Raw genomic sequence first — 17,452 nt, 5'->3', positions numbered from 1 at the left:
AAATGTCAATGTTTTTATATAGGTAAGACCAACAGGACATTGAGGGAAAGAATTAGGGAGCATCTCTATGCTATTCATAGAGAGAATGAAGGGAATGCTCTTGCTAAGCATACTCTGCAGAATGATATCACACATGCATTTAGATTCATGGTTATAGGACAGTTACTAGAGACAGAAAGATTAGGTAATATTAGGAATAAGACAGAGAGAACAGAAGCTAGGTGGATAATTAAGCTAGCTGCAGATAAGAGGTATGGCCTTAATGATAAGTTATCTTTGAAATCATTTTTAGTAGATAGACCATTTGTGCATTAAATCTTTTAGCAAGTTTTTGATATGTTTTAAGTGTGCTTCTATATGTATTCTCATATGTATCTTACAAGTATTTTATAAGTATCCCTATGGGTATATTTACATATATTTTTTAAAATATATATCTTAAGAAATAAATGTATATTTTTATAAGTATTTTATGGATATCCTTATGAGTATTATTATAAGTATATATTTTTTATACATATATATATTTGTATTTACATCCCTAACACGTATTAAAGTAGTTTTATAAGTTATTTATATATATTTACTGTGAGTTTATACCTTTGTATATATATATATATATATATATATATATATATATATATATATATATATATATATATATATATGTATTTCTCTGCACCTTTAAAAGTGGATGAGGTGATTTAATGTGATTTTACATGTGATACTGATGAAGTGTGCCATTGGTGCTTTATGAGTATTTAAATGTGATGTGTTTCCTGCATTATGTTAAAGTCTGACGAAGCGTTCTTTGTAACGTGAAAGCGCTTACTTCTATGGAATAAAAGGATATATTTTACTTCTTTCACCTGGTTTGCTTCGATTGTTGTGGCGTATCTACCTCTTCTACTTTTGGACTTTTTCTGTTTTTTGAGGTGATACCTTACCCTGTTTTTTATCTGTTTTTTTGGACGTACTAGTACCCTCATGGCTACTCAACACCTCAGAAAAAGATTGTTGTAGCAATCCCCTGTCTATAAGTTTCCTCCTTCTCTCCAAGAGGACTCTTGAAGAAAAAGAGTGACAAATGCTGCAGGTGTCTTGGAGGTGTTCAGCCCCCAAATAGTAGACACATTGAATGTGTCAGTCAGTGACGGACATTTTCTGCCCACAATCTGGGCATTTTTTAAATCCCGATTTAGGATGGGATTTCTCCTTTTCATTCGACATATTTAAATAAAACAAACAGTAAACTGCAAAAGGTAATGAAGTCCTTACTCACTTGTAAAGATCCACAAACAACTAAGCCCAATCTGGGCACTATCTATAACAATGTAATTATAGATTACAAAAATAGGGCTAAAGAGGCCCATAGAAAAAAGCCTTACTATTATAAAGATTAATAAGAGTAAATAGGGCTAAAGGCCCACACTAAGGAAGAAACCAACAAGGCACTAACTTTTAAACTATTTATAACTATTGAAACTATAGATTATATTATGAAAAGACCTAATACTAACACACACTATTTTTTTTTAAAACTAAAAAGGAAAACTTTTTATAAAGACTTGGTGTTGTTTTTTCCAAAAATGGTCCGAGCTAGCTGGATCACAGAGATCTCTCTTGTCTCGGCAAACTAAATCTGAGGTAATTCCAGCAGTGCATTGTGGGATAAGGGGCATGGTCTCGAGCTACTGGCAAACCTTGAGCTTTGCTATCGGCCGTGTCGGAGCAGAGGAGATGTATATATCTATATAGAGATCTACTTCATTTCCACTAACTTCCGATTAACCGACAGCCATTTGCCCGAGACCAAATGACCGACACGTCATTTGACCGACAACTATTATTGGCAAGAAAATGAGATATGCCCCCTTCCCCACTGTAGTGCGATCCTGGAGATAGAATATATAGTTGGGGGGTGGGGGGGCACAGCCCCTCACTTAATTTCATATTATATAGTTTAGTTTTGCTTTAATATTGCCCCCACACCTGCCATATTTCCCCCCATATCCACCATAACTATATATTCTAACTCCAGGGTCGCACTACAGTGGGGAAGGAGGCATACCCCATTTTCTTGCCAATAATACTTGTCGGTCAAATGGTCTCGGGCAAATGGGTGTCTGTCAATTGGAAGTTAGGGCAAATGAAGTAGACCCATATATATATCTACACATACACACACACACACACACACACACACACACACACACACACACACACACACACACACACACACACACACACACACACACATATATAAATATGCACTTGCTATGCTAAATATTGATCACTTATTTAGAAATGTGAAAAATACTTTTTTTTAAATCCTTACCTTCACAGACGGTCCTTTTCCTGCCTTTTACATAATTTTTTTTATAGGTAGAAAGGTTTTTATTACACGGTGCATGTGAAAAGAAACGAACATTTTTTCATCCTTAGCTGACTCGGTTTTTCAACCACAACCAGAAGAATGCAATGAGTAGCATACCACAACTTAAAAGAAATCAGTATCAAAAGAAACCAACATCGGAATAGAAATTCAAATGGGATGCATTTGCTCCTCAGACAATGTACAGCAACATACTGCTACATGCATCGAGAACACCTGGCTTCTTGTCTAAAACTAGGCTTGAGTTGTTGTTCTTTTTGGCTTTTCCCGGTAAGGGGTCACCACAGTGTAACTCCGGTCCACTAATGATTGGCAGTAGATTTGTATGGTGCCGAGTTGCCAGCCCGACGCTCAACCTTCAACGAAGGCACCCCCATTCACGCAGGTCTTTCGGAGGCCACTCGACCGCAGGGAGGACATGCAGACACCACAAAGAAGGCACTCCGCGCACACGAGCTGAGAATCGAACGAGAGAACCTCTTGCTGGGAGGCAACAACGCAACCGCTGTACCACCGCGGCTCAAAATTAGAAACAGACTTGGATGACAGGGTAGAAGGGAATGGCTCAGATTTCCCGGATAAGGAGTTTCATCTCTGGTGTCTAATTTTAACAGTAGGGGAACACAGAGGGTATATGCAGGCCAAGTCAAATGAAGTATGTGGATATTTGTTAAACCTGAAGCTTTGGCCAAGAAAGCACATGGATAAGAGAACATGTGAAATACATACTGCAAATACTTATACATTCTGAAAACTGTATTAGCTTGGCAGGCAAGGACAGAAGGGTGCACCATACAAGACATTGGGAAGACTGCAAGAATATTACCTGGTGCTGTATTTTCAATTACTCTGCTCAACCAGCAAACTATTTTGCCAGAAGAGCAAGAAAAGCCTTCAGCAACATGTGGTCACTCACCTAAGCTGCCAAAAATTCCTAAGCTAAATGGTCATTAATAACTAAAAGCAATGTACTTTGGCTTTTCCCAGTTAGGGGTCATCACAGTGGATTACCGATCCACAGACAGGTTTGGCAGTGGAGTATTTATGGTGTTGAGTTGCCAGCCTGGCTCCCAACCTTCACAGAAGGCACACGCGCACACAAACATGCACCTACCTGCATGTCTTTAAAGCTCACTCTACCTCAGGGAGGACATGCAGACGCCACACAGAAGGCACTCCAGCCGAGAATGGAATGGGAGAACTTCTTGCTGTGAGGCGACAACGTTAACTGCTGCACAACCACAGCTGACTAAATTATCATTAATAACTGCTAATCCTAAAGTCTGCAAAGATATGCATGACAGACTGAGAAAAGGAAGGAAGCCTGCGCTCTAGATTGCGCTTTCCAATCCTAGTTTAAATATCAGGACCAGCAGTTAGCAATCCAGTCCTAATGTCCCTCTCACTTGGTGCTGCACAGCATTCTGTAAAACACGCAATCCAGCCTTATACCCAGAGCACGTATTTTTCTTAGTTAACAGACAAGATCAGGCAAATGCTGCATGACTTAGGTTCATAGGTAGATACTAGGCTATCTGCCCTAGGGCATTTATAAGCATAGCCAGAGTGTATTTGGCTTCCGCCTCCCTATTAGATTAGCCTACTGTGCCTCTGTAAAGTAGGTCACAGAAGGTACCCTTTTAAGATTAGTTTAGTTTACTGTGCCTCTGTCAAGCAGGGACACAGGAGAGATCCCAGGGGTGAATTTGCGATTTCCCATCCACGCGTCCAAATTTTGCTTGAAGAGGGTCAGCGAGGGGCTACGTCCAACATGAATTGGGGTTCCATTCCAGAGTGAGGGGAGCTTTTGGGAAATGAATCTGTCCTTCCAGCATGTCCTATTTATTTGTGTGCTGAGGTTTAGGTCCCTGGAGCATGTAGCTCTAAGGGACTTGGATTTTTTGAGGTGAAGCATGTCCATTAATTCTGGGTTTGACATGGCTTTGTACGTCAGGCATAGATCGCCTCTGAGTAGGCGGTAAGCAACTGAGTAGAGCTGGAGTTTCTTTAGTCGAGCTGCATAGGACATCAGTTTGCAGTCGATGATCCTCTTGGTGAGGTACTTTTGGGGTCTCTCCAGTTGCTGCAGGTGTCGGGTAATGTACATCCCAAAAGGGGCATTAAATTCAATTATGGGCCTGATGAGTGATGAGTAGAGGGGCACAATGACCTCTCTTGATCTAGATGCGAACCCTTTCATGATAAGGTGGGCTATATAGAAGGTCTTTCTAACCACTTTGGCAACGTGATTATCAAAGGAGAGATTACTATCTACGTTGGTCCCCAAATCTCTAATTACTTCTTCCGTACTTAATGGATTACCACCTATGTGGTAATTTGTGGGCACCTTGTTTTTCCCAAAGGGGATGACTATGCACTTTTTAGCATTTAGCTTGAGGCCGTGGCTCTGACACCAAGCATCCGTCTCTGCGAGACCCTTTTGGAGGATGCTTGTGTCAGCTGGCGATTCGATTATGGCCCCCAGTTTGCAGTCATCTGCGAACTTTGTCAGCCATAATCCCCCCGTGTTAGCCTGAACCTCAGAGAAGTATATACTGAACAAGAGAGGTCCCAGAACTGAGCCCTGTGGGACACCACTTGTAACTGGTTTGGATTTGGACATGGCACCTGCGATTCTGACCATGTGGGTTCTATCTCTGAGCCAGTTTGCAACCCATCTTGTGATATAGGGGCTGATATTTAAGCTGGTAAGCTTATTTATGATGCCCGAGTGGGGTATTGTGTCGAAGGCTTTCGCAAGGTCCAGGTAGGCTGTGTGGACTACCTTGCCCTCATCTATGGCTTTGGTAACTGTTTCAAAGAAATCAACTAGGTTTAAGAGGCAAATCTGCCCTTAAAGCCGAACTGGGTAGGGTCCAGTGTCTGGAGGCTCCCAATGTCTTTGTTTATGAGTTCCATGATAATACGCTCCATAGCTTTACAGACCAGACTAGTCAGGCTTATGGGGCGATAGTTTCCGGGATCCGTTGTGGGACCACTGTAGCTGTACGCCATTCTTTGGGTACATATCCTGTAGTAAGGCTAAGTTTGAACAGTGACTTAATGTGAGGGTTCAGTTCTTCTTGGAGCTCGTGTAAGACACAGCCTGGGACACCGTCCGGTCCCATAGATGCTGTGTTTTTTGCTTTGGAGAGGGCAGCTTTCACCTGTGCATCTGTGATGTCAGGGAGGTTACATTCAGTTGGGATAGGCGTTTGCTCCTTTGGAGGGGAAGGGGGGGGGGGAGTTTGCGCTGAATCTGTCTGCCAGGATGTTGGCTATGTCTGTAGGTTCGGTATATTTTGTACCGTTATGCAACAATTCAGAGCATATCTGGGAGTTTCTGCCCATGTTTCTGTCATAACTAAAGAAGGCCTTGTGATTATCTTTAGTGTCTAGGGCAATTTTTCTTTCGAAACTGGCCTTTGATGATTTTATGAGGGATCGAAGTTTCTTGCTAATGCTGATCAGAGATGCCTTCCCTTTTTGGGATTTTGCTCGGTCATGTAGTAGCTTCCTCCTTCTGTTGTACAGCTTATTTATGGTCAGGGTCCACCAGACCGGTCTCCTGTTTTTGGAGGAGTGAGTCTTGGTTTTATTTGGGATAGCACGATCCATGCATTCCTGCAGGTGTTCATAGAATGCATTTGTAAAGGATTCTGCGGATTGGGCTGTATTATCCTCTGGCCCAGGGGCTTTGAAGGATTCCACCTCAGTCTTGAGAAGTGCAAAGTTGGCTTTGGAGAAATTCTTTACAGTGATTTCCTTGGTTGGGGGTGGGGACGGGCTATGGATGTCCAGGGAAATTTGTTTATGGTCTGATCTTACCAATGAGGGGTTTACATCTGGTGTGGAACATAGAGCCCCCATGTTGGTGATGACCAGGTCCAATATGTTGTTCCCTCTTGTGGGAGTGGTGACCAGTTGTTCCACTGCGTTAGAGTTTATAAATTCAAGGAACCGTTGGGCGAGGGTGTTTGGACTTGAGTAGTTTTCCCAGTCAATGTTTGGGTGGTTGAAGTCACCCAATAACATAGTGTTTGGAGAGACCTTCATATTCTCCAGTGTTCTCAGGAATGCCAAGTGGGGTTCCTGCAATAGGGAGGGTGTTCTGTAGCAGGCTACAAACTGAAAGACAGTTTTGCCCGCTGTTAGCTGCACATGGATGGTTTCCGATGCTTCGTGCAGTGCCACTAACCTGGAGGTGTAGGTATCTTTGATGAATATAGATACTCCCCCTCCTTTTGTGCTTCGGTCCGAGTTTTGGGGCCGAAACGCATGGTATGAGTTATAACCTGGTAGTGCTGGGGTGCTCTCAGGAGCCTTGAACCAGGTTTCTGTTACTGCACATCAATTTTCTCCATACTGAGGACAGTCTCGAGTGCGTGCATCTTGAGGTTTAGACTTCTGGCATCGAGTAGCATTACCTTTAGTTTTTTTTATCTTTGGGTTGTCTATGGAGGTGGGTTTGTCCTTTGAGCCTTGCCTAAAAAAGGCACTATGGGGTGGCAAGAGCCTTGGCCAGTATACGAAAGCCTAAGGGTGACAGGTGCAAGCTGTTCCTAGCGAAGCAACGTGGCTTGTCGAGCATGTCATCCCAGGCTGACAGACACTGGATCCCCTTTGAATGACACCAATACTTTAGCCAACTGTTGAAACTGATCATTTTGTCTTTATACTGTGGCATCATTCTTGGTGAGGGCAAGATGCTACTCAAGGTCAGGGACATACCAACCTGGGCTACATGGTCAGAGAGCTCCTCTATGTCTCTTTTCATGTAGTCCAGGGAGGTACATCTCAGGTAATTCACACCAGCATGGACAATGACAGAGTCATACTTGTACTTGCTTTGGAGTGACCTGAGTGCTTGCGTTATGTGGCGGATCCTGGCACCAGACAGGCAGCTTACAGTGACCTTCTCCTTGTTCAGTATGGTGAGTGGGACGTCAGTGTGCCGGACAACAGAGTCCCCTATAACAAGTGTATTTGGTGTGCTGCTTGGCCTTATGGGCTGTGACTGTGAGGCACACTGATTTTGTGAGATATGTGATTTGTGGGTATTGTTGAGGGGTGGCTGTTGCTTGGATATCTGCTTAGGAGGTCTTTGCTGTTTAGGCAGATTTTTATTTAGAGCCTCCAAGTATGTTTTTGTGTGTTTATGTGTTGGGTATGCAGATGCAATAGGTCTGTGTGAGACTGGATTTGTGGTGTGGGTGGTTACCTTTTCCTCCTGACTGACTGTGCCAGTCTTGGGTTGAGACAGCTCTGCCTCCAGTTTGGCTGCGTAACTGCATCTCTCACATGTATTAGAGTTTGTTGGAAGGAGGAGAGGGTTGTCTGTGTACATAAGGCAATTGTAACATTGCCTCAAAATTCCCAGATTCACCAGCTGGACTGGACAGTAACCTTGAAACTGACCCTCGGACACACCAGATTAGTATAGGGAACTGTTTTTTTTACTGATCAGATTAGGGAAGGGAACTGACCAATCGGGAGTCTAATACTTATGAGAAGTCAAGGAGGGTGTAGTGTTTTAGTTAGTTAGTTAGTGTTTCCTTATAAGAGCCGAGCAAGTGCAGGGCTTTAGAAAGAGAATAGAGTGATTACTTTGAGAGTTTGAACAGTTCTAAGGGAAAAAGTGAAGAGCAGACTTTGTGGAGCCTGGAATATTTTAAACCTGTTTAGGCGGCGCTACCCGACGCTGCTCAGTGAGGCGACAACGCTAACTGCTGCACCACCGTGTAAAAGATTTAATATAAGAAGTAATTCTGTGTTAAGGGTATTGGTCATAATTATAAACCAAGACTAAGAAAAGGGGTTACAGTTAAAAAGAGAGAGTAAACAAAAGCAACGATGACGGAGAAGGGAGAATGTATAGAAGAGAAAAGATAAAATAAAATAATCTAAGGAGTTAGTTAATCAAATACAAGAAGAAAGGGAAGAAAAGGAGAAAGAGGATAAAGAAGGGAAAGGAAGAAATAAGAAGAATAATTGTAGCAGAGACTGGAAGAGTAAAGTAGAGAAAATAATAGTAAAATAGTATAACATACAGAAAGTAAGAGTCATTTAAATGAGGAAGGGGAAGTAATTGTTTTTATTTAGAGGGGTGAAAAGTAAAAAAGAAAATACTCAAGTAATTATTTTTAAGTTCTGATCCTAGATTCCTCAGACTTAGCAGTTAGAGTTGTTGATAACGTTCAGGAAGCAATTTTTTGTGTTTGGAACCACGAAAAAAGGACGTTCTCATATTTCCTCACATTTTTTTTATTCCAGTAAGCTCTGAAAAAAAAAGATACTGAATCCAGAAAACTTAAACATGAAAGAGAACCATGAACTTTGGAGGTTTACACATCAATAGTGACATTAAACAATGCTTATTCTGTTAACAAAATGAATCTAAGCTTCTATTTCCCAGAAATGTGGTCGTGTTTTCCGATGCACCCAACATGATTTTTATCTTTCTACAGGGGTAGTTTAACATAATTTCAAAGAGAAGCACTTTGCACTGTATTCTAGAAGCTAGAGAGCAAGTGTGTGTTGTTTAAATAGAAAATAACATGACTCTGAGGAGTATAGAGCTTTTTATGGATAGCCTGTTATAAATACACTGTTCTGCTTAATCTTTCAGGTGGAAACAAACGTTGAAATGTGTTCCAAGTACTCTTTTTTCATCTGAATTGATTGCTTCATTTAACTGACAGAAAGCAGTCATGGTATGTTGCTAATTAGTTCATTTTAAAGTTGATTCACGGTTCAAGGGAAATGAACTTGAATTAAGAAGTGCTGCTGTTGCAGGCTCATCTAATTTCGGCATTCTTGTTTAATTTTCATATCTCAAGAAACCTTTCTTGGAAGCAAAATATGCTTCTGTATTTCATCTTCAGACAGCTGACATCTCCAAATCTGGGTTCTTTGAGCTTCTAATTTTCATGGTCCTTTCTATTCAAATCACATTTTCAGATGTATTTCGATTTTTAGTTCACCAGTAGTTGGGATGTGGATTTCAACGGATACCCGCACAGCAGAAAATTCCAAGAATGTAATAGCAATTAAGTTTCTTGAAAGGAAACGTCAAAATCCAGACGTTGAAACATATGAATAAAGGCTAAACAGTCAATGTGGAAAGGTCACGTGAGATACCTGGTGGCATTTTTCTCCTTGAGTAGAGTAGAAAATTGGCAAAATAGCTATCCTAAATGGATCATAGTGTTAGGCGCAATGGCAAAATTCAAACGTGCATAGGACTTGAGGGTCATCCTCAATGGACACCACCACAAATTAAGCCATCACTCTTTACAGTTTAGCACCACAAAAAAGCTTTAACAGTATTATAAAAGCACACTATTCTTAAGGAAAATTAAGCAAAGAATGTACATAAAGTACAACTCACAAGAGAGCAGTATGTAATATACGCTGCATTAATTTTCTAGCATCTCAATTTCATACCCAAATATCCAAAAAGACATGCATACAAACCCATGGGCAAAAAACATCACAAAATGGAAGGACTGACATTTTTTTTTCTCTTTGAAAGAAAACAAAAGTATTATTAAAGCATGCTTTAAAGCAGACTTTACATTAAGAAAATACTATATACACTGCACTGATATGCCAAATGCCTAACAATCACAGCTGCAGAGTGGTGTACAGGAAAATATGCAATAATAAATTTATTGAATGGCTTGAATTGTAAGTGACAAGTCCACTTATGCAGAGTCAAGGCATCTGTCTGCACCATCAGTGTACCACAATCAGAAAGAAGCCAACAGCAGAGGTCACTTCTAAAGGAAGCCTAAGCACCACACTGGTGAACTGCTCATCAGGGGGAAGGTACAGGGATGTTGCCCAATTGTCATCAGCAAGCAATACCCACAAATAGAAAAGGCAAAACCATGGTGGAAATCTGGAAAAGCACATGCAGTCTATGGAAACACTTAAGGACCTGTACCGGTAATTTCATTTTCCGGTCAAAAGGAGATTAAATGGAAGTAACTAAATTCATAGGTTCATAAATTAGCACTGGGCTAACTGCCTTTGAGAGTTATTTTAAGCCTAGCCAATTACCCCATTTGAGAATCAATCACTGCACCTTGTGTCTATAAGGTAAACACCTTAACCATTACAATATCCTTCACACAAATCTTATCAAGTCAACAGAATGGCTCTTCCACATAATCATATGCCTCCCCCACAGCTGGAACGGGAAGGCACACAGTGGACAGTATTTTTGTTGTAGGGGGGAGCATCTTGTCCAAAGCAAAGGACAACTACAGAGTAAAGTAAACAAGTCATAGGGCTAATTAAGTAGTAGTAGTAACATAAAAAAAAAAAATTGTATGCCAACACCCAAGACTCATTTCCAGAAAATTTATACTTACCATCTCCTTCTAAATCATCAGTTTCATCAGCCCAGCTCACAGGTTTTGGAGCATACGTGCTTCCGGCTCCACCACTGCCGCCTCCACTTGTGCCGTCATCTGCTAGAAAATCTGTTAAAGTCAGGGTCTTCCCCTTCTTACTCTTCTTCTTAGTTTTTTCTTTTAATGAGGGAGGAAAAACAGAAAGTAAATTCAATAGCTTAATACTAACAAAACCAAGATATATTAACTACTGACAAACTGTACTGAAAAGGTCAGAGCCTTTAAGTGTAAAATCCCTGCCAAACTCTTCCAACCACACCTCTCAACTGTACAGATTTCCGCAAAATGTCCACACTTTTGCCTCACCTTTTTGGTCCATTTCTCATAAAACTGTAGTTTTCTGGCAAACTTTGGGTAAATCATTGACGGTTGAAGTCATAAAAATAATGACCGACATTTGAGTTTGACTTCATACCCTTCAGAAAAGTCATGATAGAACAACAGGTTTTGCATTAACAACTTTCTAAGAACAATATGTGTCCCTATTTTTGGGATCTTTGTCCCCCTATTATTTATGGCTTTGTCCAGACTTTTTGTTTTAAGAGGTTGAGAGGTATGCTACCACCTTGCCAGAGTGAAGCATTTTCAGTCAAGCTAAACTTGTGCAAATATGCCTCAAAGCAAAATGTTTAAAAAAAAAAAATAATAATAATTTGACTGACATGTCTGTTTGGGGGAGTTAACATTGTGGGTCAATCTCCATTAAACTTAACCATATGAACGTACACAATACACAAACCTCTGAACTACACTCAGCAATCAAAGCAAATGTACTAAAATCATTCAATGTCAGATTCTATGCATATAACCTTGGAATACATTCCCAACATTACCATCTGCAGAAACATATTTGCTTTTCAAAAAATCAAATCAATGCATACAAAAATGCTCTGACACCTCGGAAATGCCAGGAAGCACCAATGGCTTCTGCACCTTTTCAGCTTAGTCTAGTGCAATTTCCCATTCATAACACATCTAGCTGCAAGGAGAATGTACAGTGGATATAAAAAGTTTACACACTCCTGTTAAAAATGCCAGATTTTTGTGATATTTTGAGACCACAATAAATCATTTCAAAATGTTCCCACCTTTAATGTGACCTATAACCTGTACAATTCAATTGAAAAATAAACAAATCTGTTAGGGGAAAAATATAAAAAAAAAACGTACAATAAGCTGGTTGCATAACTGTGCACACCCTTAAACTTGTTGAAGCACCTTTTGATTTAATTACAGCATTCAGTCTTCTTGGGTAGGAGTCTTATCAGCATGGCACATCTTGACTTGGCAATATTTGTCCACTCTTCCTTGCACAAGTGCACCAAATCTATCAGATTGTGAGGGCATCTCTTGTGCACAGCCCTCTTCAAGTCACCCCACAGATTTTCTATTGGATTTAGGTATGAATCTGGCTGGGCCATTCCAAAACTTTAAATTTACTTCTGGTGAAGCCATTCTTTTGTTGATTTGGATGTATGCTTGGGAAAGGTGAAATTCCTCCATCTTCAGCTTTCTAGCAAACGCCTGAAGATTTTGGGCCAAAAGTGACTGGTATTTGGAGCTGTTCATAACTCCCTCCACTCTGCCTAAAGCCCCAGTTCCAGATGAAGAAAAGCAACCCCAAAGCATGATACTGCCACCACCATGCTTCACCGTGGGGATAGTGTTCTTTTGGTAATACGAAGTGTTGTTTTTGCGCCAAATGTACCTTTTGGAATTGTGGCCAAAAAGTTCAACCTTGGTCTCGTCAGACCATAACACATTTTTCACACATGCTTTTGGGAGACTTGACGTATTGTTTTGCAAATTTTAGCCGAGCCTGGATGTTTTTCTGTGTAAGAAAAGGCTTCCATCTTACAGCCCTACCACATAGCCCAGACATACAGAGAATACAGGAGATTGTTGTCACATGTAGTAACAACCAATACTTGCCAGAAATTCTCGCAGCTCCTTCAGTGTTGCTGTAGGTCTCTTGGCAGCTTCCCTGACCAGTTTTTGTTTCGTCTTTTTCATCAATTTTGGAGACACATCCAGTTCTTTGCAACATCACTTGCGTTCCATATTTTCTCCACTTTTTGGGGACTGTCTTCACTCTGTTCCATGGTATATCCAATGCTGTGGAAATGTTTTTATACCCTTCTCCTGACTGACATCTTCCAATGTGATCCCTCTGATGCTTTGTAAGCTCTCTGCGAACCATGGCTTTTGCTGTAGCAGGCAACTGAGTAAATGTCAGGGAAAATCCTACTAGGACAGCTGAACTTTATTTGGCGTTAATCAATCAGAGTCTGTTTAACTGATGGCAGGTGTATATCAAAGAAGACTGAATGCTGCAATTAAAATCAAAAGGTGCTTCAACAAAGTATTAGTTTAAAGGTGTGCACACTTAAGCAACCAGCTTATTGTATGTTTTTTATTTTTTATATTTTTCCCCAAACAGATCTGGTTGGTTTTCAATTGAATTTTACAGGTTACAGGTCACATTAAATCTTATGGTCTAATTTTTTATATCACAAAAACCTGGCATTTTAATAGCAGTGTGTAAACTTTTTATATCCACTGTAGGTCAGCAGTCCCACTCCCTTGCAGAATTTGTAGTAATGAAATAAGCTTATAAAATCACAAGTGACAACTGAGCTTATCTTGCAACAAGATACATGACTTGCGCATGCATGAGTAGGTTACAACCCCTTTGCAACTATTTTTAAGAAAGAATTCCCAAGCAGCCATTTATTCAATTTTACTCCCTGTATACAAAACCCTTTACCTTCAAAATGGTCTGACTTGCTCTCATGAAATTGTCAGGGAATGGCACTGGGACAACAGCAAGACTACTCTCCAGACACCAAGGGCAAAGGAAATGGAGTAGATGCACCTTGAAATGCAACTATAGTGTGCCATTTAATTGATATATCATTTGAAAGAAAAAAGTATTACTTCTAGATAGGTTTTTGGAAGTCATTCTCTTATACTCAATGTAACTCGTTTATTAAATTACCACTTTTTTTGGTATACATACTGTGCAATCTGAATATTTCAGCACTGACAGATGACAGCAGAAGTTAAACTAGGATAGGGTGAAAGGGACAGCAGTCCCAGGTGCAAGCTGTCAGTGAAAACTGAACCCCCCCCCCAGTTTTATGTTCCTCATAAACATGAAGGCAGAGGCACAGTGGGAGGGCTTTTGGATCTGGTGCTTCTCCTTAGGAGGGTCAGAGTGCCAGAACGGTGAATGTATTTTATTTTTTTTTTTTGCTCTTACATAGAATGTGACTACATTAGGGAACTGGTGCTCCTCTTTAGGACAGAAGTAAGGAACACTTGAATGGAGTAAGGGCCTTTTTTACACTCACGCAGAGAGCTGAAATCAGGAGGGAAGCTACTGCGAATGGTGATGCTTTACATTAAGAGACACCACAATGTGCAGTAGCAAGCCCTGCTCCTAGCGTGGCATGGACGGACACTAATTATAATTAATAAATATACTTTTATTATTTTAAGTTCTTCTTAATGAGAAGAGAGAATAAAAAGAAGATGATGTACAGATTTGAAGACAGCCCCCCCACATCCCCGACTCCATACGACTACCAGGCAGTGCAACTTAAAATTGTGTATAGGCAGCTCCCTTGCTGGCTTTGTCTAGTCTTTCACTCTCATTAAGTCAATAATGCCCAGTATTGGCATTTCAAGATATTTTACTTAAACCTTCTTGAAAAACTTTTTAGGGGTCTCAGAATAAAAACATTTAAAGACAACTGCCACTCAACTGACAGCCCCACTGGATTGTCAATCAAGTCAGCGCAACCCACACTAGCACAAATAACGATGGTGTGCCCTAATATAAACACTTGCCAGTTGAATTAATAAAATTAGGACCTGGTGCTTCTGCTGGGTTTTAATTTTTTCTCAGCCTAGTGCTGAAGGGTGTCAGATCAGTTAGCGGCACCAGACAACAAATGAGCCAGCTATATATAACTCTGGGTGATACAAACATTTTAAAGTTGTATGCTTATACAATACTAAGAAAGCAAAAGTATTCTCATGTCAATCCATGCTTGCATTCAACTTACAATATCTTTCTATTAAGCATGTAAATTCCAAATTAAATCCAAATATTACAATCAACTATTACATCTAGTCTTACATGTTTGATTTTATGTTCTTATTTCGGCTTTTCCTGGTTAGGGGTCGCCACAGTGGAACTCTGGTCCACTGATTGGCAGCAGATTTTTTATGGGTGCCGAGGTGCCAGCTCGATGCCCAACCTTCAACGAAGGCACGCCCATTCTACGCATGTCTTTCGAACACCACTAGACCATGGGAAGGACATGCAGACTGCACACAGAAGGCGCTTCCGCAGAGAATCGAACGGGAGAACCTCTTGCTGTGAGGCAACAATGCTACCGCTGCACCACCGCGGCTTTACATGTTTGATTTTATACTTCTCCTAAAACAGAAACTAAATACTCGCAGCATAATTTGTAATCAGGAATTAAGTAGTAACTTTACTGTTTCATTGTCATATACTGCAGATGTTAATAAATGGAACAGTTTTCTCACCTTGTACTGAAGTCTACTTTATATACACCTCTAAGATGTTCTGTTCCAAGTCAATGTCCTCTTGATGCTCATGTCCATTACAGACTCCCATACAGCCATTTTAATGTTGATTTCTGTTTTGAATCAGCAACAGTTCCCAGTTCCAGATTTTAATTTCTGCAATCATGTCACCTTTCTTATACATAGCTGGTCTTTGGTATTCCATTTTGTAGTTCTAGCTTTTTTAGCCACCACTAACAGTACAGATAATTATTTCAACTCTTCAGTACATGTTATTTTACACCAAACCAACAAAAACATCTCTATACAAAGGTTAAATCCTCTTTAAATACAAGACTTAGCAGATTACTGAAGTCACTTTTGTAATGTAGCAGCACATACATTCCCAGTGTATGCTCCCAAGAACGGAACCTCTTTTCGTAAATGTACATCTTCAACATATGCCTCCTGTCTATGAAAACATTTTTAAGTCTCCAGGTATAGAAATTTCCTTGCAATAATTCTAAATTTTCTTCATTTAGTTGCATATCTAGGATTAAAGACATTTGCCAACACTGATCATATGCAATAACTTTAATCATTCACTTAATACTACTTTTACCTTTATACTGTTCTGTCTTCATAAATCTAATATTGTTTAGTATGCTCTATTAGTCTAATAACCAACAATACAAGACAGCACCGGGAAACAATTTATTGATGTTCACAATTCGCATACCGGTTTCGGCTGCATAAGCCTTCATCAGTGTACAGAACCATTGTTACATCAGACCATTAAATACTTTATACTGGCACCCTACTGGTCAATCTCAAACAATCATTTAACCCTGGTGGAAACAAGCCCCCTAACCTGATAATCCACCTTTTTTCTTTTTGATCCAGTAGTTTATGCCACCCACCTTGATTTCTTTTATACCCAACTTTATTAATAACTGTAAAATAAAATTTAGCAGTACTAAGTTGTAGAATGTGTTTATATAGCATTAGTAGTTTTTTTGCATCTGATATCACTCATATGTTCTGTTATCCTAAACCTCAGAGATCGAGAAGTCTGACCTATATAAAATGCCGAACAGTTACATGTAGCTAGGTACATCACCCAGTCTGTGTTGCAATTGCCAAACATTCAAATGTCAAAAACCTTTGCAGTATTAGCAGTTGAAAAATGCTCAGTTCTACTAATGTATTTACAGTTGTTACAGTGTCCACAAGGCTGGCATACTCTAATTAGATGCCCTCCAAGGGACAACTGACCCATAGTTGGACCTACCTCAAGGTTCTTTTTATAATGATTGAACCAGCCCCCTAAAGTATTTCCACACCTAAATGTAAATAAACACTCAGCTGTTAAAGTATTTTCATCTAGAAGTAATATATGCCAATATTTACTCACAAGATCCATAAAAGATTTTGCATCATTTCCAAAATGTGGAACTAGCCAATTCTTTTTCAGGCCAACAGTTGTCATCCTCAAACACATGGTTAAGAATATACCAAAGACACTGCTCCTTAGGATCAAAACGATCTGTTCTTTAGAGTCAGAATACATTCAAGAGGCTGAAGGTCTGGGTCGGAGATTTGTGGAAAGGGGTATCACAGTACAGATGTCTGTAAAACATGCTCCATCCAAGACTTAGATAGAAAGCAGCTTTTAAAATACAAGTCTAAAAAGGTGGCACAGGGACCTCTTAGGCTAGTTATGAATTTTGGAAATACAAAATCTTTTATGGCTCGTGAGGAAATATTGGCATATATTATTTCTAGATGAAAATCTAAGTAATACTTTACAAGCGGAGTGCTTATTTACATTTAGGCGTGGAAAAACTTTAGGGGGCTGGTTCAATCATTATAAAAAGAACATTGAGGTAGGTCCAATTATGGGTCAATTGTCCCTTAGAGGGCATCTAATTAGAGGATGCCAGCCTTGTGGACACTAACAACTGTAAATATGTTAGTAAAACTGAGCATTTTTCATCCGCTAATACTTAGTTTTTGACATTCGAATGTTTGGCAATTCCAACACAGACTGGGTGATATACCTAGCTACATGTAACTGGTCGGTATTTTTATTGGTCAG

General features: G+C 40.0%; 1 protein-coding gene across 2 annotated transcripts in view; it reads right to left on the bottom strand.

Annotated features, from left to right (window-relative positions):
- The window catches only part of EIF4B (eukaryotic translation initiation factor 4B), a 1,945,171-nt gene that overhangs the window by 1,858,198 nt on the left and 69,521 nt on the right, over nt 1-17,452 (bottom strand). For both annotated transcript variants that reach the window (XM_044083849.1, XM_044083848.1), the window contains exon 2: nt 10,774-10,932. In XM_044083849.1, coding sequence (XP_043939784.1) covers nt 10,774-10,932 — 159 coding nt within the window. The remainder of the gene's footprint in view (nt 1-10,773; nt 10,933-17,452) is intronic.

This window comes from Protopterus annectens, chromosome 9.part0, assembly GCF_019279795.1.
Source record: "Protopterus annectens isolate FY-2018-M chromosome 9.part0, PAN1.0, whole genome shotgun sequence".
In the NCBI taxonomy this organism is placed as follows: Eukaryota; Metazoa; Chordata; order Ceratodontiformes; family Protopteridae; genus Protopterus; species Protopterus annectens.
The sequence above is the reverse complement of the archived record's forward strand: the minus strand, read 5'-3'. Positions and strand labels throughout refer to the sequence as shown.